Genomic DNA, 23,360 nt, shown 5'->3' on the forward strand with positions numbered 1-23,360 from the left:
AAAAATGTGAATGTGTTATATCCGTTATATCTTTTTACTCGAAACATCTGTTATGGCGGGTTTACTTTAAGCGTAAGAACACACTGGACGCCGCGGGACCTCGATAATGAAATGTGAATGCGATAAAACACACACGGCGGGACGGGCGTGTACGGTTCCAAAATCACTGTTGTATGGTTCCTCGTTCGCTGCGGTGGCCCGATGGAGATGATGCGCCGCAACGGTTTTGTGAGAGTATTAGTGTTTATGCGCTTTTGAAAGGTGTAAATAAAGCAAGGCAATAATAAATGTACTATCAGGTGAACCAATACGTGAAAACCACTCTGCGGTCATGTAGCTGCGGATACTCGAATTCCATCCAAATTGTCGAGAAATGCAATATTTTAGTCGTTTATGATCAACTTCTCTCTCCCTCTCGTTCAGGCAAACATCCCCTCTTCCGTTTTTCATAACTCTGTCCTTATATACCACCCCTCTAATCAGCTTACTGTCCCAACAGTTGTACCTTGTACCATATACTCGTCTTGCATCCGTCTATAAAAATATAATAATGGCAGTGAAACCGTCGAAAGCCGCTGAATGTGTTTTACATGAAGCTCCTGCTGCGACTTGTCATTGCGAAAATCGCGCGGTAAAGCCGTCTAGTGTGTTTCCACGCTAAGGAGATCTACAGCTATAGATGGATTTATTCACCTGAAAATAGATGTAAACGAATGAGAATAAATATGATACACTTATTCGAGGTGTATTTAACTAAATTCATCATATGTAAACGCTTGTGAATTTCTCACTGGTGAGAAATCACTAAAGTTGGACTCATTTCTACTTCAGGTTAATAAATTCACCTCAAATATGAATATATTCATTATATAAGTTCACGCTAGTGTAAAGGTTGATGCGATTTCTATAAATCTCATCATATTTCTTCACATGAATATATCACTCGTCTAAACCCACCCTTAGGGGCCGTCCACATACCACGTGAACAGAAAATGCACGATTTTGACCGGCAGCACTCTCAGGCAGAGCAATTCTTTTATTGATATATACAGAGTACTCAGGGTGTTACGACATTCTTGAAAATACAGAGGAGATTTAATTCATTTTTGCATGACGTGCATGAATTATTTTGAGAAATATATATAACGTGTCTACGTGGACATTAGCTAAACTCCGTCCCCTCTCACCGTGGACAAGCGTAGACATTGTTCCGAGTTGGAGGTTCAGTTGGAAAAACGCCAATACTAAGAGTGCCGCCTGTGAAATACATCTACTTCCTACTCCTACTATTGCTACTAAATGTAAATGTAAATTTGTAATGATTTTATATGTTTTATACCAGTGAGTCCCTTAAAAGGATTTTTTTCCACTGGGACTTAACACCCATTTCAAATAAATCAAATAAATGACTTCAGCTGTCATACACATGTTGTCAAAATTTATTTTTTTACTACTATTCCCTTTTGAACCACCACTACTTTCCTTTTGGATGTAATCGGTATGGCCTTGCATTTATTCCGACGAAAATGGCTCCGCGACCGAGAAGAAAGATAGATGTATAATTATATTAAAAATCAAACAAACCTCATTTCGCCTCTACGAGGTTAATGGCAATTGCGAGCTGTGCACTTCACAGATATTATAGTTACAAAAAAAAATCAACAAAGCGGTCGCGCCGTGGACATAATCCCCTATAGTTTATTTTTTGTCATTTCTGTTTTTCTCGTCTTCCAGGTATAAAAATGTTTCCTGTATTTTTGCAATTTTTTACGTGGGACTACGTCTAACCGGGGTATATGGGGGTGAAATGAAAACCTAAACACAGAAAATATAGGAAAAAATGAAAGATTTCGAATGTTTATAACTCGAACATTTCTTAATAGATCGGAAAGATTTTTGCATCAATTGATAGGAAATATTACTACGCGTTTATCACAATTAATGAAATGTTATCTTTCATGAGAAAAACAATTAAATAACTGTAAAATGTCAAGCATTATCTAAACGCCCTAACTGCCATGTTTTTATTGGCCCGATTTAAGGTTTTCCCAACACAGACTTCAAAATCAATGTACCTGTGGGAATCCGCTTTGCAAAAATACATGCAAGAAGGGGGTATTTTTGTTCCCACCGAGCTGTGTTTCCCTAACACGAACTTCAAAATCAATGTGCCTGTGGAAATCCGCTTTGCAAATACATGCAAGATGGAAAAAAGACAACTATTGTACTCGCTTGTCTTTGTGCAGACCGGAATATATTTTCACAAAACTTACTTCTAAACTCAGAAGCATGGGAGAATTGTCATTTAAGATACAAGAGCTGAACGAACTTTCGCAGTTCGAGAACTACGTAAACATGATAGATGCATGAGGGAAATATAGAATCCTTGATCGTTTGACAATTCTTCCGTTCTCATATTTTTGTAGTCCTAGGCATCATATCAAACGTAAAAGGACGGTCATAAAATTTACTTGTAACGAAGAACATAATGTATACATGCATTAATGCATAAATTGATCTTGCATGGCAACTGTTCAAACTTGTTACTTACAAAGCAAATATGTTGAATTCAATTGAATTCGAAAATTGTTTCATTCAATCGATAATTTAATCGATACAATACAAATTTTATTTATTTATTATTCACCATCTTCGACAGCGTCGTACAGACTGTTTACTTATATAATAAATTAATTTAAATTTCTTATTCTAACACTAAATACATTTTTGGTCAAAGTAAAATCAAACTCCTCACAAACATCATTAAACGATCGCAAACACAAACAAAAACAATTATTAAAACCATAGATCGTTCTGTGGAAAGGTATTATAAACAATGGAGAATTCCGAAATCGGCGAGGAGGAATATTCCACGGAACCTGCTGTAGCAGTTCGGGGCAATCCACGTTGTCTGTTATGAGGTCGAAGATGAAAAGTCGCTGTAGTTTCTTACGCCTGTCAGATAGGGTTTCCAAATTGATCAGCTTGTAGCGGTCAGGATAGCTGGGAAGGTTGACTGGGTCATTCCATGGGAGCTGACGCAAGGCAAACCGCATGAAACTTCTCTGAATCCGCTCTATTGCAAGCATTTGCGTAACTTGGAATGGAGACCAAACCGGAGAAGCATATTCCAAAATACTGCGAACCAGTGAGCAGTACAGCGTTTTGAGGCAATACACATCGGTGAAACCTGAGGCATGACGACGAATGAAACCAAGTACAGTGTATGCTTTAGCGGTTGCGATACTTATGTGCTCGTTAAACTTCAATTTAGAGTCGATCGTTACTCCCAGATCACAAATCGAATTCACACGTTCCAGAGAATCCAATCCCATATCATAATGATGACTAATGAAGTTTTTGCAGCGAGTGTATGATATTGCTTTACATTTCTTACTGTTTACGCGCATACCGTTGTCACCGCACCAGATCAGTAGACGATTTATATCCTCTTGTATTGTGTCACAATCGCTGATGGATGTAATCACGCGGAAAATTTTTAAATCATCGGCGAAACCAAGTTTGGATGACGAAAGCAACTTATACAGGTCGTTGATATATATGATGAATATCAATGGGCCCAGGACACTCCCTTGAGGCACATCAGATGGAATGTTGAATGTCCTAGAGCGCACGGAATTCACCACGACGAAAGCCTTGCGGGCTGATAAATAAGAATGCAGCCATTCAGTAATCCAATTCGGAAATCCTAAGTGATTCATTTTTTTAATGATGAGGTTATGCGGCACTGTATCGAAAGCTTTCGCGAAATCTACATATACCGAGTCCACTTGCTGCTTAGATTCTAACAGCCGTGATATTGCTGACACATAGCACATAAGATTTGTTGTTGTAGAACCTCGTTTCACGAAACCGTGTTGGCTGTTAGAGATCATCGGTGAAACAACTCTGTACAAAACTGCGTGAATTAGTTTTTCGAACACTTTACTTAGGCTGCATAGTATTGAAACACCACGGTAATTGGTGACACAACTGTAACTTCCGGATTTATGAATCGGTATAAAACATTGTGGGAACAAATGCTTACTAACACAACGTAAGTCCCACGTCAACCTTGCGGTTATATCATATATATAACCCACCCATTTTTTAACTGAATTTTTAGCAATTTTTCACAGTCTCGATTTGGAAAGAAAATTTATAATCGAACACTTTTTGATCACTTAAATTGTAAAAATATGTCCCAATACTATTGCATTCATCAAACTTTCAATATATTTTTATATTATTTTTATATATATTTTAATATATTATTTCTATGCTTTAAGCATTCAAGAATAAGTCCTATAAAGTACTTTTCGAAAATCTCTGATAACCAGAAGGACTGAAATCGTATACGCCATGGTACAACTTTTTTTTAACCCCCTCTTTTCATCAGCTCGTAACTATTCTAATAATGAAAATTTTTCAGTTTTGTTTTGTTTTATTGGTAAAAGATAAATAAACAAATTATGATATAATTAACAGTAAAAAAATCCTTGTTTTATTTTTTCGAAGCTCGAAAAAACGACCAAAATTCGTGCCTAGGAAGAATACCCTCTTAATAAAATTGGTGGCGAAATCGTTTACTTGTTCACCAACACAAATATACTTCGCACACCGCGTCACCTTGGTAAACTTGCACTTCACACACAAATTTATAAACGTCAAAAATGCAGAAATGCATTGTTATCAGAATTACGAATGGCGTCAATTTATTTCAAATGTTGGTTAATTCGCTCTAGAACCACCAATTTCGATCATAGTAAACATGGAATTAAATGCGAGCATCAAAAGTGAAAACAGTTTAGACAGTTCGAATGTTGATTTCAGCAGCGATCAAAAACGAAGAAGGTGAATGTAGAAACGTTGTTTGTGTTTATTTTAGATAAATAAAAACATTGCTCAAACTGCGTTGTTGCTCTAGAAGTTCCTAATTCAATTGAAATTTATAAATTTATTGTAAACAGGCAATATTTTATTTGCACAAAATGTCCCAATAACCTAAAGCCGCTCTAATATGTGTAATAATTGATGTTTGTTTTCATTAGTTCTTCCCGCTCCATCAAACGTAAGCGTTTCGACGACGAAATTGTGGAATACAGTTTAGGGCTACAACAAGCGCAGATAAAAAGTATTGGCCGATCGCGCACATCATCACAATCACTTCCGTTTGCAACTCCTGCTTTTTCGAACCCAAATCAATCCCTTCCTCCGCTGTCAGTCTCTCCGTCGATTGAGGAAAAGGTATTACCAATCCCGGTAACGCAGGCACCTCTGGCACCTGTTACGCAACAACCGATGTCGCTCCCCCCACCTATTGTGCCCAATCCGGCAACGAGTTTATTCCAACAACTCAATTCCAATGCTTCGGTCAATGAGAAAAAGAAAAGTTTAAAAAACAGCAAGAAGAATAAAAAGAAGGGTGGAGGTCAAACGCTGGCAACAAAGGACTTAGGTCGTTGGAAACCGGTTGACGATCTTGCTCTCATAACTGGAATTCTGCAGACCAACGATCTTCGCATGGTTCATAGAGGGACAAAGTTTTCGTGTAAATTTACAATCCAGGAAATGCAAGCACGATGGTACTCATTGCTCTATGAAGAATCCATTTCGAGAATCGCAGTTGCTGCTATGCGAAACCTTCATCCGGAAGTTGTAGAAAGCATCCAAAGTAGAGCGCTTTATTCAGTGGCGGAAGAGGAGCTCATTGGATCCATCAAGTCTAACGCTAATCCCACCACGGAAACGTTTCAAGAATTATTGGACAAAAATTCTACCGTATTTTACCAGGCACGAACAGCAAAAGCACTTTTGGCACATTGGCAAATGATGAAGCAGTATTCTTTGCTTCCTGACCAGTCTGTCCAATCCTTACCGAAAAGTGATAACATTTTATCTTTCTCCGATGCGGAAGACCTGATAAACGACTCGGAACTTGTTGACCAACGAGATGATACTTTGGAGATTGAATTGGCACTCGCCGATCGTAAAAGCAAGAAAGAAATCAGAAGTTTGGAGAATGAGTTGTCACGTTGGAATGTGCTAGTGGACACCCTCACCGGCATTGGACTCTCACCAGATTTTGACAATCAGACCTTAGCAGTTCTGCGGGGAAGATTGGTACGCTTCTTGATGCGCTCCCGCGAGATCGTCTTCGGTCGCACCACGAAGGATGCCACCGTGGATGTTGATTTCTCTCTTGAAGGACCAGCCTACAAAGTATCCCGGAAGCAAGGTACCATCAAGCTGCGGAGCAACGGGGATTTCTTCATCACCAACGAAGGAAAACGACAGCTCTTTATCGATGGCTCGCCTGTGATGTATGGAAATAAGACTCGGCTGAATAACAATTCCGTTATTGAGGTAAGAATGATATTGTGGCTAAATGGATGAATTAATTTTTCCTAAATTCTTACAGATATCCAATCTAAGATTCATCTTCCTCATTAACCATGATCTGATCAATGCTATCCGACACGAAAGTGCTAAAATGAACATACCGTTGAATTGATAACCATATGTTAACCTTTCGAATGGTAGAATTAATCTTACTTTGGATAATAACATGACCGAATAATAAAGCACATACATTCTACACACGAATGGTGTTTTTGAATGGATAAAATTATTATGACGTTCCGTTTCTAGATGTTCAGAGTTGTTTGCAAGGAAGAACTCACTGTAAATCTTCATGCAAAGTTGATCAACAATAGATTGCCCAAGCAAGGCATTTTGACGTATTAATAAATTCAAATTGAAAGGCAGTCAAAATGACTTGCTTGGGCAATTCTAGTGTTAAATAAAACATTATTATTTATATTCTGTTCGGATTTTTTACTAACACTACGCGGTGAAACTGGGGTTTGAAACGGTTACTGGAACCTTTTATTTGCTCGCCTGTTAGTTTACGAGATTAACTAGGTTGATGCTACTACTTGGGATTTATATTTTGGACTGATTCGATCTGGTTCTGACTGTGGAATATATATGCGTCTACCAACAATACAGAGAGCGTGTAGATTATATGAATATAACGAATTAATAGGTATTTTTGGTTCGTCTGGTGTACCTACTCTGATAACCGAGATAAACTATTTTACGAGAGAATTCTATTCTCGCAATACGATCGCAATAGGGTTCACTATGAATCTAACTCCTTAACATATGCCGGCCACCGTTAAAAACCTTGTTTTTAACCTATCTACCCTATTTCATTACATACAATAATTTAATTCATTCGGGGAATTTCGACTCCAACAACGTGACTCTTCGGATCTTTGTTTACGCCTGAGGCTGTTGACCGGCAGATTAGCTGTTGACGACCTCGACTGATCAGCTGTTAGTCTGGAGACAACGTTGAATGCTGTTACATCGATCTTCTTCTCGTGGTTGTCGTTCTGTTGCTCATCCTGTCTGGTACGTCATCCGTCGATCGAATCGCCTGCGCTGTGGTTGTGGGTTGTAGCGCTTGAGCTCTCGCGTTTGAGCACGGGTCCGTCAGTCAGTCATGGTGGGAGGAAAAACATTCCTGAGTTTTTTGAAAATTCAATAAAAAACATACTTACAAGGTCCGGAGACCCGTGGGCCTCCGGTCGGTGCGCAGTGCGAACACTGCGATGGAAGAGACGATGAAATTCAGAGGTCATCGGCAGCTTCACTTGCTGCAGGTGGCATTGATTGGTCGATGGGCAGCACACAAATTTTGGAGATTGCGCGCCTGTACTCTCCGTCCTTGGTCTTGACTACGACGACACGAATGTTGCCGTCGTCACCCCGAAAGATGTGGGTTACTCTACCGTAGCGCCATTTGAGTGGTGGTAATCCGTCATCTTTCACCAGCACTAGAGTACCGATGCTAATGTTGTCCTTCTTGCGGGTCCATTTAGCTTTTGGCTGGAGTCCGGAAAGATATTCCGTTGCCCAGCGTTTCCAAAGTCGACGAAGGAACTCTTGGACCTGCTGCCAGTGGTATAATCTGTTGAATGGTAGCTGTTCATATGATGGTTCTGCCAGCGTTGCGAGTGGACGATGGATTAAGAAGTGCCCTGGGGTCAGAACGTCGAGGTCCTCAGGGTCAGGCGAAATCTGAGTAAGAGGTCGAGAGTTCATACAGCTCCCGATTTGAGCTAAGAGTGTCGTAAGCTGTTCGACTGTCAGGATAGAGTTTCCGAGAGTGGCTTTGAGATGAGTCTTGAAAGACTTGATGGCTGCTTCCCACAGCCCACCGAAGTTCGGGGAACGAGGAGGGATAAACTTAAAATCTATGCCGTCATCGGCACACGAGCGAATGACGTCATTTTGCAGTTGTTGATCCCTGAGTTGTTTGGCCAAGTCTGCCACTTCTCGAGCACCTCGAAAATTTCGTGCGTTATCGCACTCGATGAGTCTTGGTTTACCTCGACGTGCGATGAACCGTCTGAGAGCAGCAAGGAACGATGCCGTTGAAAGATCTCCAACGAGCTCAATATGAGCTGCCTTGATCGAAAGGCAGACAAAAACTGCCACATAACCCTTGATGGGCTGCGATTTCCGATGAGGATAGCGAAAATATACAGGCCCACACAGATCGACGCCTGTGCGCAGGAACGGCAACGTAGGAGAAACGCGTTCAGTCGGAAGATCGCCCATGATTTGCTGTTGGAGCCTTGGACGACAGCGAAAGCAGTTGATACAGGAATGTACGATCTTGCGCGCAAGATTCCGAGTGCGCAAAGGCCAGAATTTCTCCCTGAGAGATGCGATTAGCAATTGCGGTCCTGCATGCAGCATTTTCAGGTGGTAGTATCGAGCAACTAGTACTGAGAACGGATGTTTTGATGGTAGAATCATCGGATGTTTGCGATCTGGAGAAATTATTGCGTGCCGCAGCCACCAACTCGCAGGATGCCTTCTTCGATAAACGGTGTTAACGCTTTCAATTTGGACGTCGTTTTGACCTCATCAGTGTTTGCGAACGAAGTGAACTCTTCTCGAAAGGCTTCTTGTTGTGTGATACGAACAAGACATTTGCACGCTTCCTCAAGCTCTGCTGCATTAAGAAGACCTAGTCGACGATGTGTACGGTTAGCAGGTCTCGTATTGAAGGTAAATCTTCGAACCCACGCAATTAAACGTAGGAGGGCTGTGTACGATGAACGTAGAGCAAATATGGGATTTGCTGGAATTGGCTGGACGGCCAGAGTAACAGGTCTTTCTTCGAGTTCTTCTGAAACGAAGTCTTCATCCGATGTACGTACGAAAGCAGGCCAAAAGCGAGAGGGATTGGTGAGCCAGTCGGGTCCGTGCCACCAATTCTGTGTTGATATGAGTTGTTCGGGATCCATTCCTCGAGAAATAATATCTGCTGGATTCTCAGAGCCTGAAACATGAGCCCATAAGCCACCTGCCGTTGCATGTTGTATCTCCGAGACCCGGTTTGCGATGAAGGTTTTCCAGCGGGACGGAGTAGCGGACAACCAATGAAGGACAATTGTAGAGTCCGACCAAAAGAATGCTTTCGTTACGAGAGAGATTGCATTCTGCACCTTCTGGAACAAGTGTGCGAGGAGAAGTGCTGCCGAAAGTTCCAGCCGAGGTAAGCAGATTCGTTTCTGCTTCCGAGAGTCTCCCAGAGGAGCTATTTTCGATTTTGCGGTAAGTAGGTTGATGTAGACTGATCCATCTTCAGCTAGGGCACGAAGGTAGATGCACGCACCGTACGCCTTTTCCGATGCATCGCAAAATCCATGCATTTCGATCGACACCGGTTTGACGACTGATACAACCCATCTAGGAACAGAAAGATTCCGGAGAGCGTCGAGATTTTTCCGGAATTCGAGCCATCGCTGTTGGAGGTCATTGTCGAGAGGTTCGTCCCATTCCTTCTGGCTTCGCCACAAGTCCTGGAGGTAGATTTTTTTTTATTTCGTCAAACAAATGTAGACTACACACTTATACACTAATGTTACAATGTTTTCTTAGGTTAAATATTATTTTTGCGGTACATGTTTCTTTTTAGCTGTTTTTTATTCATTGTTGTGTCAATTATTTCGCAGTGCTGATTGTATATACGCATCATGCGATTGATAGGGGCGTTATTTGCATAATTTGTTCTGGATGTTTTGGTTAGAAACAAATTTCGCGTTCTTAGTTGACGCCCAGGTACATAGAAATTTAGTTTTTCTAGTAATTCAGCTGACTGTACTCGTTGCGAAATTAGGTCATTAACAAAAGAAAGCATTGCAAATTCACGGCGTTCTTTTAGTGTTTGGATGTTTATGAGCATGCAACGTGCTTCATATGAAGGAAGTGGAAATGAGGTCCAGTTGAGTTTACGAAGTGCAAATAGAAGAAACTGTTTCTGGACTGACTCAATGCGTTCTTCATGTACGACCATATACGGGTTCCAAACGATGTTACAGTATTCCAGAATAGGCCTTACATATGTAATATATAAAAGCTTTATTGTGTATGGGTCTTGGAAGTTATGTGAGAAGCGTTTGACAAAACTTAACACACTATTCGCCTTATTTATTACAGAGTTGTAGTGTTCTATGAATGTGAGTTTACAGTCCAGGACGACGCCTAGGTCTCTAACTATTTCACATTTTTCTACATTTTGATTTCCAAGACATATTACAATATTTGGTACATGTTTTTTTCTGCTAAATGTTATAGAGTTGCACTTTTTCACATTCAGTGTTAGTAGATTTTTATCACACCAAGTATGGAATACATGTATTTCGTTTCGAAATCGTCGTCGTTGACATACACAAGTACATTGATACGCTTGAGAACGAAGGAGATGTCATTAACGTACAGAATGAAAAGAAGAGGACCAAGATGAGAGCCTTGTGGGACTCCCGAAGTGACTTTTACTGGATTTGAAAGAGAATTTTGAAAATGAACAATTTGTTCACGGTTTGTTAGATAAGAATTGAGCCAGTTTAAGAGTCTTTGTTCCATTCCTATTTTCTGCAATTTGAAGAGTAGTAATGGAATGTCGATGCGGTCAAATGCTTTACTGAAGCCAGTGTAAAGAGTTTCTACGTGTTTGCCATTTTCCATGGCATTCAAAATAAAAGTCACAAAAGCCAACAGATTAGTTGCAGTTGAACGGCCTTTGAAGAAGCCATGTTGCATACACGTAACTCTATTCTTTACTTGTTGGAAGACTTTTTCGTTGACTATTGCTTCGAATAGTTTAGGAATGCAAGAGATAATGGCAATTCCACGATAATTACGTACGTCATATTTAGCGCCTGATTTAAAGATAGGTACCAAAAAAGATTGTTTCCATTTTTCTGGGAATATTCCAGTTTGTAGTGACATATTGAAAATGCAATGTAAGGGAAGGGTGGATTTTGGCCTGTACGATTACCGGGCCGACAAGGCCAAGGGGATCGAATAATTTGGCAGCATCCGACAGCGCGATCCGTTTTGTGATTAGAGCGGTATCGTTCCATTTGGGTACGTCGAATAGGAATTCATCAGTTGTAGTCTGCCATTTCAATCCTAGTGTTTTTATAGGAGCGGAGGAGGAATTCAGGTCGAAAACGGTTCGTTCGTCACGCAATTCAGCTGGGAAGTGTTCGAGAACCTGCGAACAATTCGAAGACCATTTCCGGAGACAAAATCCAGCAGACTGAAGCAAAACCAACAACTGGGAACACAGCTGCTGGCCTTCCAGGATGTCATCCGCGCCGGTTAGTAAATCGTCCATATAAAAATCTCTGGATACGACCTTGGATGCTTCTGGGTGTGTGGCTTCTCCAATTTTGGCGATTTCTTGCAAGCACCTGGTTGCCTGATATGGTGCGCAGGAAGTACCGTAAGTAACGGTCGTCAGTTGGAAGGTTCGCAGAGGTTCTGACGGGGAATCTCGCCAGAGGATCTTGAGAAGCTGACGGTCTAGCGAAGCAAGTAGGATTTGCCGGTACAATGTCTCAATGTCTTCTCAATGTCCGACACAATCGCGTATCGGGGAATCCGAAAACGTAGAGTAATAGATACCAGATCGTCTTGAACGACGGGGCCAATCATCAATCCGTCGTTGAGGGATACTCCGCTATCTGTAGCACATGAAGCGTCGAATACTACGCGTAGTTTGGTAGTCAAGCTGTCAGGTCTTACGACGCAGTGATGCGGCAGATAATACGATGGGGCTTCCGGCTCCAGGCCTTCGGATTCAGTTATCTCCTCCATATGTCCTTGCTGATAATACTCCTCGATGAAGTCCGAATAGGCTTTCTTCAATTGTGGATTAGCGTTAAGGCGTCGCTCCAAAGCGAGAAATCGTCGTGTGGCAATTTCCTTAGAATTTCCGAGTTTCGAGAGAACGGTCGACCTTTTCGGGAGATGAGTTATGAAACGTCCCGAATCATTCCGAGTAGTTGTCGCTGCAAAATGCGCTTCGCAAAGCGTTTCTTCTACCGATAAGGTGCTACGAGATTGACACGACTCTATTTCCCAAAAGCGTAACAACTGCTCTTCAAGTGAACCAATACTGCAGACGTGGACGAAACTTATTGTGGGTGAAGACGATGCGCCGACCTTGCCGGAAACAACCCATCCGAGAACTGTTTTCTGCAGTACTGGTAGATCCGGACCAAGACGAATCAAACCTTCTTCGATAAGTTCGTAGTAGACTTCCATTCCCAAAATCATATCAATGGGTCCAGGTTGATGGAAGGTAGGATCTGCGAGAACGAGGTTAACCGGTATGTTCCATGCTTGGGTACACAAAGCCTTCGCTGGAAGTTCGCGAGTAATGCCCGGTAGTACGTGGAATGAGATATCCGTGAGGAAATTAGAACAATGTGATTTTATGCGAGCGTCAACAGCGTACGACGAAACGACAGTGGCATTCCCCACACCACCGATTTCCTGATGAGTTTTGATACGACGTAGTTTCAGTTTCTGCGACAGCTGCTCTGTCATTAAGTTCAGCTGCGACGCAGGATCTAATAAAGCACGAGCCCATACAGCATGACCGTGACTATCAGCGATCTTCACCATTGCGGTTTGCAGTAGAACAGTCAGCGGAACGGTACGAATACTGCCGAGAAGAGTAGTTGACACATGGCTAGTCGATGGGTTACAATTTGGCGGAATCACAACGTTTGGTGGTTGCAAAGGTTGGGGTGGGGCGGACTGAGAAGGAGTACTTGTACTATTGCGGGTGGACTGAGATTGGTTGGGTGTTGTTGGTGGTTTCAGATTCGGATTGGAATCCGACAAACGAGGTGTGGCTTTTTGGTGCAACATAGTATGATGTTTTTGTCCACACACTCGACAGCAACTCGATTGGCATTGTCTGACGAGGTGGGAAGGCGAGAAGCAGTTTATGCAGAGCGAATTTTTCTTCACTATTTCGAATCGTTGGGAAACGGGAAGTTTTCGAAAAGCCTCGCAGTGGAAAGGCGAATGCGACGACTGTGTGCAGAACGGACAACATTTCGATAATGAATTAGTGATGACAGCATGACTAAACTTCGGCTTCGGATACCGAACTGGTTCTGATTTGGGTTGGTCTGCAGTACGGGGTTTCGTCGACGACAAAGACTGCAGAATAGAACAGTGTCCGCGTAAAAACTCGATAACATTCTCGTATTTTGGGATTTCGGTAGAGCTGTGATATTGCTCCCACTGTTTGAGCGTTGCGCTATCCAAGCGTGCGCACAGCAAATGCGCAAGTAGTACACTCCAACCTTCGGTTTTCACATCCATCTTCTGAATCATGTTCAAATTGCGTTCGAATTAATCGATGATACGCACTAAAGATTCATAACATTCCTTGCGCATTGGCTCGATGGAAAGTAAATATTCAATGTATGTTCTCACGATAAGTTTTTTATTGTCAAACCTCTTCTCAAGTAGTCCTCAAGCTACTGAGTAATTCGCTGCGGTAATTTCGATAGATTCGATCACGCGTTTTGCCTCCTTAGAGAGAGAGGAAACAAGATACGAAAATTTATCAATCGGTTTCAGTTGCGGGTTAGAATCGATCAGGCTTACAAAAGCATCACGAAAGGTAAGCCAATTTGCTAGAGTACCATCGAATGTGGGAAGCTTCACTTCTGGTAACCGTATACGAGCGAATGATGAATCATCTACTGTAACTTTTGGTGCCACGCCATTTTGACCTGAAGAAGACGCAGTAGGTTCTGGTTTAAGTTTAGATGCGATAAACCCATACACCTTCATGTAATCGCGCTCGAATTCACTTCGGATTCTTCTATGCCCTTCCTCGTCACATACAGCTGCGGCAGCATCAGTCCCCGGGTCCTCGAGCAGTTCCATCTGCAATCGATTTGACTGGAAATCGGAAAAGTTTTTCTCCAATCGCTGCATCCATCCCTCGAGTAGTAATTTATCTCTTTGCTCAACATAGTTAGTTATCATGCTCAGAAGATTGTCCATCGTATCAAGGCAAAAACGTTCTTGACGAGACAGAGTACGCAAATTTGGTGTCATCTTAGTGGATATGAAAAAGAACGAAAATCCACAAAATCGACCAACGAAACGAATTAACTCGCAAACGAAATTTTCGCCAAAAATTTGCACCACCACTGCTCCGTCTACGATGAACAATTTTATTTCAAAAATGCGCCGAAGCTGAACCCAAACCAATCAGGGAAAAATTGTTCAATTCACAGTATGAAAGTCGTCACTCGATATTATGCAAATTTTTCTCAATTTTATTTGACCAACTAGCGGCCCGTCCCATGTTTTCCCAAGTTTCCCGCATACTCATTGAAACAAATGAGCCCTGGTGTTTGGTTTGTTCAAATTGATTATTCAATCTTTCCACTTAAACGCGCTGGAAAAGGGAGTTGTATGTATGTAGTGTGTATGCATGTCTTCTATCTCTCTGTCTCTCTGTCTCTCTTTTCTCTCTCAGAAAATTTTAAAATTACCTTTTAGCCTCGAGGAAGCCTGTTGACTGACTGGCTAGAGCGAGAATAGAATTTAAATTTTCTTCTTACTATTATAGAGGTTTGAAACACCAAAGTTCATTTTCCTCTTACCTTGAAAAGTCCAATGAGGATAGCAAAACTAACTCTCTCGTAACCTTTGAAAGAACGATTTTTAAAGTTATTTAAGGGCATATTCATTCTACAGTTTTGCATTTTTATTATTATTTGTAGGACAACCTATTTAAATAGCATTGTGAGAAACATATCAGCCATTTCTCCATCAAGGGAAAATGGAAAATGGAAAATCGAAAAAATCGATTTTCTAGTGTCATACGCACAAAAATGTATACAAAATCTATTATTTCTTCACCTACGGTCATTTGAATGAGATTTGAACACTGATCTGTAGGTCATCCGGAGACCATTCCGGTTATCCTAATGTGAAATCCTTGAAATTGTCACCAATAAGCTAGTTTTGCCAAACCAAGATGTTCGATATGTCGCATGATGGGATTCGGTTCTGGTCATGCGTCGTGCTGTTTTTGTAAAATAGTATGTTTTTTACTTGTTTGAATAGTAATTACAAGTATTTGAATGCTTATTCAACTCATCAAGTATCGGCTAGAAGTGGATTAATATGTTTAGCGTCTATAAATATTGTTTTGATTTGTTGAAAATATGTTTCTTTACCATAGTTGAAAATGAAAACGAAAATGCTATTTAGAAAAATATTGTTTTTTATGCAATTTAATAAGGGATTCGTTGAGAGCCATTGGCAAAAAGAACCTTCAGATGATGCTTGAACATGTCAGATCAAAAAATTTTAAAATTAAATTAAACTAAATTGATCTGAAAATTTATGTTTGTTTTCATCAATACGTTTGATCAATTTGCCCCCGGATGACGGTACCGTGTTCTTTGTAGCACCGGGGTGAGATTGGATCAAATCGAAAGAAATTGCATTTAGTGATATCTAGACAAGTATTGCAAATATTTTTGAAAGCTGTGAACCGTTTAGGAGGAGATATATTTTCACTACTTCCAGTGCATAATACTTTATTTGACCAATTAAAATCTACAGCATCCGTGCTGCTATCATGCATACGTACTTACAGTACGCCACGAGGTCAGTTTTGATTGTTCCTACCTCCTTTGTTCAGCCCAACAAGAGCCACCAACTCAAGCCAGAAGAACGTTGACCCAACCTAAGCCAACAATAGCGTGTCCAAGACAATGAAGTGGACGGTGTGAGATGATCTTTGTCCGAGGCTAATTCCAACGTAGGAAACTGCCAATAATTTCTCGTATCAATTTTCTCCGAACTGTGCGGAATCACTTTTAGATTTTCACCTCCTGTGAGGACTTTTACACGTGGCACTGTGAGTTTTTCACTCGAGTTTTCAAACTCGTTTTTCAAACTGTTCGAGTCTGTTTTTCGGATCAGTTTTACGACTTGATCGAGTAATTTAATCACATTTTCACGATCACGACTCAACTGTTCTTTCTAACCGTTCACGAAATTTTCCCACGCGTAAGTGATCCGGTTCGAAGGACCAACTTTTATGTTCGGATTTTTTACTAACACTACGCGGTGAATCTGGGGTTTGAAACGGTTACTGGAACCTTTTATTTGCTCGCCTGTTAGTTTACGAGATTAATTAGGTTGATGCTACTACTTGGGATTTATATTTTGGACTGATTCGATCTGGTTCTGACTGTGGAATATATATGCGTCTACCAACAATACAGTGAGCGTGTAGATTATATGAATATAACGAATTAATAGGTATTTTTGGTTCGTCTGGTGTACCTACTCTGATAACCGAGATAAACTATTTTACGAGAGAATTCTATTCTCGCAATACGATCGCAATAGGGTTCACTATGAATCTAACTCCTTAACATATTCCATTTGTTTATTTATTTAGGTTCATTCGCATTTTAGCTGTAACAGAGCCAGGTTTTAATCGTGTACATGTTTTTATGAATTCTATAAATTGTACATTACACATCAGTAACCATTTAGGCGTAATAGTGTTCTTTCTGTTCTTCTATTGTTCAGCAGACCGGACAGCGGAGACAATTGATATTGATCATAGTTGGGTTATAAATAGCACAACAGCCGGGTGTTTCTTGCAGAGCAGAGCACTTGTATGGATGAATCGATCTGCATTCGACCCCGGATCGATCTCCAACGCTGATGATTGTTGCGTAGGCGTACTTATTCTATTACAACACAAAGATGGTCAATTGAGGGCCCTGAGTTTTGAACTCACGATCGATCGCTTAGTAAGCGAACGCGCAACTAATACGACTACGAATGCGACTACGACTACCCTTTAAAATAGAAAAATTGAAATTGGTCAAAACTAAATTCAGTTTCGTTCGCTCACTTGCAAGCAGATCGGACGCATTCTACAGTCGAACCGATAGAGTGCTTCTTCATCTGATGCGCTTGCAAGCGGGGTAAATCCCAATCAGAGAAGTGGTGTACGATCGAGAGGCTGAGGGTCCATTCATCAGGTCAGATACACGCATCACATACGACTCGCAGCAGCGGCAAGTAGAAGTTTATTTCTCTTCTTACCTTTCTATCATTTCCTTCACTTTCTGTGCAAGATAAACACCATTGCTCCGCTTGGTGTTTACAGGGTGTTACGGCCCAGACGAAGCAATCAAGAGAAAAAAGAAACACACTTTTTTTTCTTACACACAATTTATTCGCGTTGACGGCGGAATGGTGTCGACATCTGGATACGATATTAGTTTGTACGAGGCCAACTATTCTCTATCAGATTAGTCGACCCTAGGGCAGTTTTAAATTGCTAAAATTTGTATGAAATTTTTTTTTCTTGGCGGTATTTACCTACTAGAAGTACGTTGTTCTGTGCTCCCGTGGCCGAGTGGTTAGCGTCATAACTAACATGCCGGGTGTTTGGGTTCGATTCCCGTTCTGGTCGGGGGAATTTTTCGTCAAAGAAATTTCCTCCGACTTGCACTGTGATCACGCGTATTCTAGAGCTTGCCACTCAGAATGCATTCAAGGCGTGTTATTTGGCATAGAAATCTCAACTAAGTACTAATAAAAATGACGCAAGTAATACTACGTTGAGACGGCGAAGTTCCTCTAGGAATGTTAGTGCCACTGAAGAAGAAGAAGAAGTACGTTGTTCTGAACCTAATTTCAACTATTTTTTATGAATTTTCAGATATTCTCACCAAAACTTACCATTATAATACAAAATTATCTTTAAACACAATTTGTGTATGATATTTATTCACTACTTGCAAGCAAAAGTGATTTTCATTTGCATAGAGTACTAATTTGGTTTGGTAAAAATAATTTTCATTCATAATTTTTATTTTAAAAGCACGTTCATTTCTTCTGTAAACCTCATTTCTTTGTGTGGACACCGACTGGACAACATCGTTGCTAGACGAGCTGGACGGCGAGGGATCGAGTGCCTTTCTCAAGGCAAGAGGGCGGAGGTGGTAGCGCTGGAGTAGAGTAATAGAGTAGAGTAGAGTTTTCAAAGGGCCTTTCTCAAGGCTAGAGACGAATGAACTGCAAAAGTTTAAAGTCTCTATAATACAAGACCTTCCTTCCTTCCTGTAAACCCATATTGTCATGCCTACTCTCCCATTTCGTAATACGAAGCTCAATGCCGTCAACGCGGATTACACATCAATTTGCGCAAAAACTACACTACTGGAAACATAAAACAATCTAAACAATAAAAACCGCGGCGAATAGTCCTGAATCCGCACCCTGAAAAGAGAATTGATGAGTACAGTAAAACCTGTTTTTGTGCGATTTTTTTTTTGTGCGATTTTCTGTTCTTATGTGTTTTTTTTATGTGCGGTGTATGAAAAGAAGCATATTCGACGAAGTTATCGTCCAGTTAGTTTTTTTCGATGGTTTATATGCATTTCAGTGCGAAAAGAGCATATTTGCGTCTCAATTATCAACTTCTGAAATCATTCCACTCCTCTCATCAAATGCTCTAAGTTTTTGCATGACATGATTTCTAACAGCAACACGTTTCAACATGCAACTAAAAGCACAAAACAGCCACGCGCAACCGAAAAGGCAAAGTGTCCCATCACAAAGCAGGGAAACAAAAGGAAATTGAACGGTGAATGGCGTGGATTTGAGTTACTTTCTTGGGGGAAACTTTTTTTATGCGGTCCCTAACTACCGTACAAAAAAAGTTTTTTTAAAAATGTGTACCGAACACGATTTTTTAAAGCTGCTGGTGAAGTTTCGCAAGATTTTTTTTAGGCGACTTTTTTGTGCGGTCTCTATCCCCCGCACAAAAAAAAAGGTTTGCCTGTACAATGTTTTTCATATGAATATTTACTCACTTACCTTTTTCACCAGGAACAGAAACCTAAGAATACATTGGGCCCTATTATGTAAATCGAGTCGAGCTCTATTTTACTATTATAGATACCGAGCAAATCGATAGAATCGACCGTGTGAGAACTATCGATGCAAGTGATAGGCTCACTCAATAATGAGCCTATCGCCTTTCAATTTGCTGCAAACTCATGCAGACTGAAAATAGTGCTGCTCTCTCTCCACGCTCAACAAAGAGAATATCGCTCCACCTTCACACAGTCTCGTTTTATTCCACGTCCATTTCTTTCATTCTTCACACCGAAGCGAGATTATCAAATCGTCAAATGAAAATGAAAGGTTTTTATATCGTATGAAAGTGTCTTATTTCGCATGAAAATTTCATTCGAGCTGGAACCGTATTCACGAACAGGGCCTTACAATTTCACTTCAATTGGCACATCGTCACTCAATAATGTGTCTATCGCTTCTCATTTTGCCGCAGAACCATGCAGGCTAAAAATATAGCTATTCTCTCTTCACGCTCAGTAAGAAAAATATCTCGTCTCTTTCGCACATCTTCCTTTCGTTTCGAAACTTATTCACTGAAACTAATGAAAATAGTGCAGTGAGGGTTGTGCAGTATGCCTGCAGAAGTAATCATTTACCGGCGCTAGTAGTAAGCGTAAAATTAGTGATGAAACGGATAGTGGTTTGGTCGGATACTTGATACCGAATATCCGGTCAGCTTCGAGTCCGGATAGCCGAGTATCCAGCAGCCCGATGTTTGTGTTTGTGCTTGTTTGTGTGCGCGTATGTGTGGGTGTGTTTGTGCGTCCACGTGTATTTGTGTATGTTCGCGCGTATTTTGGTTGTTTGTGTGCGTCTGTGAGCGTGCGTTGGCACTGCGCTGCGCATAAAAAAGAATCCAGTGAACTTGAAAATAACATATTTCTCCGTAACATGGAATACATGTTTGATACGGAAAATATAATAAAATGAAGACAGTTCAAATCGGACTATTCCTTTAGGTGGCCGTACACTGTTTGCCCGGAGGTCAGATATTTGATATTTTTTGACAGATAAGGTTTGATTTGATATTTGTACAAACACTATTTTGTTTGCCACTCTTCAATTTTCAACAGTGGTAAACAATGTCAAACACCGAACATGGAAAAAATCGACTGAAATATACAAGGTAACCTAACCATGTACCGACAAGTTCGAAGAACAGACTGAAAAAATATTTTAGGCATCCAATAATTGAATATTTGCTTGTCGTGTTTTGTGTAGAATATATTTGATCAGTACACGTTGACCAAATTTTATCTGTCAAAAAGAGTCAAATATTTGGCTTCGGCCAAACAGTGCATGAGCAATGAGCACCCTTTCTCGAGTTTTGCGCTTACCAACACATTTGGCGATTCATTTTTATTTATATAGTTAGAAGACATAGGTTTTTTTCACCTGGAAATCCATTTCCACTTTCGAACACAGGTCAATTTCATTAGCGCAATCATCAAATGGACTAAAAACTCTTATCACGATACTATTTGTTTAAGTTTGCGTCTCTGATATTTTCCTTTGAGAAACATTTTAGAAAAGTCTAAATATATGCAATTATCAACACATAAAATTCGAGCTCGGTATGAGATTATCTCGATTTACAAAATACGAAATTTTTCTCGGTGTGATAGTGATAATGATTGTATCGACTTCTCGATTCGATTTATATGATAGGGCGCTGTATAGATACCGAGTAAGTCGATAGCATCGACCGAGTGAAAGCTATCAATGCAACTGTCAGAATTTTCCGGTGTTGTTTGGTATGCAACAATATCTTCAGAGAATTATTTTGTTTTGGTTTGCGTCCCTGATATTTCCCTTTGAGAAATGTTTCTAAAACGCCTAAATATATGTACTTTACAACACATGAATACAAAATACGAAATTTTGGTCGGTGTGATAGACTTTTTCAAAAATTCCAGATTTTTTTAACGTTCCCTGATTTCCTGACAAACATCCAATTCTGCCTGATTTTTCTTTTTACTTTATTAGAATGAAAATTATCCATAATAAACATACAAAATTTTCCTGGCTGTAAATGAGAACTGTCATAATAGTCTACATAAAAAAGTTCTCAAGTTCGAACTTGTAGAATGCTGATTTTCTATTCGTTTATTATATATGTATTTCGAACCAATCCTTCTATTAGTAAAGGATATCATGATATCGAGCACGTTGTTGGGTCATGTAGTGAATTTGCAATGGAAGAATTAAACAGGTCGATTCAGAGGTTCGAGAAGTTCACTCCTGATATGCGTGAGTGTACTTCTCGAGACTCTAAATCGGCAATCATTTTTATTATTTTATTGCTGCAAAATTCATGATATTTTAGCTAGTCACATTCTTAATCTTATGTTGCTCATTAGGTCTTGTTAAGAAACGATAACGTTGTTAATTAAAGATCAGATCATAGTTAACAATCTTAGTTCGTTATAAGTTTAAGTCGGGGGGTCTTCGTAGCCACATTGGTTGCGCGTACGCTTAGTAAGCGATCGATCGTGAGTTCAAAACTCAGGGCCCTCAATTAACCCCTTGCCGCACGATTTAATTTCTTACAACAAAGCCCAAACACGAACACAGTGAGTCGTTTCGATACTCTGCTGAGTGTGTGTATCTTACTCACGATCGTAGTAGTCCCGCATCATCACACGCATGAAGCATGTATCCATTTCACATCGATGGACGACGAGGAAGGTTCGATGTTGTATGTTCTGCCACAGTCTAATCGCCACGAGTGTGGTTCGACGTTATACGTGAAGGGGTTAACTATCTTTGTGTTGTTACAGAACAACTATGACCGCGCAACAATCATCAGCGATGGAGATCGATTTATCCATACAACTGCTCTGCTCTGCAAGAAACATCGGGTTGTTGTTCTATTAATAACACATCAATGATCATATCAACTGTTTCCGCTGTCCGGTCTAACTTGGCCAATAAAAGAATAGAAGGAATACTCTCACACCTAAGTGGCTACTGTGTAATGTGCTTCTTATAGATAGATTAATAGACATGTGACATGTACACGATTAAAATCCGGCTCTTCTTCTTCAATGGCACTAACGTTCCTAGAGGAACTTCGCCGTCTCAACGTAGTATTACTTGCGTCATTTTTATTAGTACTTAGTTGAGATTTCTATGCCAAATAACACGCCTTGAATGCATTCTGAGTGACAAGCTCTAGAGTACGCGTGATCACAGTGCCAGTCGGAGGAAATTTCTTTGACGAAAAATTCCCCCGACCAGAACGGGAATCGAACCCGAACACCCGGCATGTTAGTTATGACGCTAACCACTCGGCCAAGGGAGCACTAAAAAAATCCGGCTCTGTCACAGCTGAAATGCTCATGAACCTAAAATAAATTAACACAGGGGATCTGTCTAGTCCTAAGTTGAGAAATATATTGTTCATCCTCTTGAGCCAAAATAAATAAAAAAGGAAAAAAACAAGAATGTGTAACGGCAAAAAAATGGAGCAAGCGAAATGAATTGTCATTAACACTTCTCAAAGCCAGTCTTCACCCGAATAATGCCATACTCTGTTTCTGGTGGGATGGGAAGGAACTCTGTATTATGAGCTTGTATAAACTGACCAGACGCGGGACGGTTCCGCATTTCAACAAAATGTCCCGCGTAAGATTCCGTCCCGCGAAACGTCCCGCATTTGGCAAAAGAAACGAAAATGTCCCGCGATATCAATATATTTCAATATCACAATTTGATCATTTTGATTTTCTTCAATGGATGAACCTCAAAAAAAACTATTAATTGGCAGACTGTTCAAGAGCGCTTCTAATGCATCCAAAGATTAATAGGTTGAGCTGGTTTCATCGCACCGACATTGGGCTTTTTGTTTAGAGAGTGTCAACTGGAAGCGACAACAACAAAATTGAGAAATATTTTTTATAAAAGTTAAGATAAAAATACCAACGTGAGTCAGACGAAAAGTTCATCTTTGGTCCCCTAGCTCGGTCAGGGCTTAACGTTTCAAATAAGCCGGAAGAACTAGTGTATACTCTACAGGAAGAGGCAGAATTGTTTGATGAAGTATTGTA

At 40.5% G+C, this 23,360-nt stretch overlaps 3 protein-coding genes across 3 annotated transcripts in view; 1 reads left to right on the top strand and 2 right to left on the bottom strand.

Annotated features, from left to right (window-relative positions):
* Positions 1-423: 423 nt before the first annotated feature.
* The window catches only part of LOC129771670 (uncharacterized), an 84,670-nt gene continuing 61,733 nt past the window's right edge, over positions 424-23,360 (bottom strand). Inside the window, exons 6-7 of the mRNA XM_055775570.1 lie at positions 591-693; positions 424-534 (exon numbers count right to left, since the gene is read on the bottom strand). The gene's annotated coding sequence lies outside the window, so the exon portion shown is untranslated. The remainder of the gene's footprint in view (positions 535-590; positions 694-23,360) is intronic.
* On the top strand, positions 4,658-6,606 carry LOC129771672 (microspherule protein 1). The gene is made up of 3 exons (XM_055775572.1): positions 4,658-4,854; positions 5,052-6,366; positions 6,422-6,606. The coding sequence occupies exons 1-3, from the start codon at positions 4,772-4,774 to the stop codon at positions 6,512-6,514; spliced, it is 1,491 nt and encodes a 496-aa protein (XP_055631547.1). The 5' UTR covers positions 4,658-4,771; the 3' UTR covers positions 6,515-6,606.
* Positions 7,639-8,772, bottom strand: LOC129766611 (uncharacterized). The gene has a single exon (XM_055767191.1). The coding sequence runs from the start codon at positions 8,770-8,772 to the stop codon at positions 7,639-7,641; it is 1,134 nt and encodes a 377-aa protein (XP_055623166.1).

This window comes from Toxorhynchites rutilus, chromosome 2 (assembly GCF_029784135.1).
Source record: "Toxorhynchites rutilus septentrionalis strain SRP chromosome 2, ASM2978413v1, whole genome shotgun sequence".
NCBI classification, from domain to species: domain Eukaryota; kingdom Metazoa; phylum Arthropoda; class Insecta; order Diptera; family Culicidae; genus Toxorhynchites; species Toxorhynchites rutilus.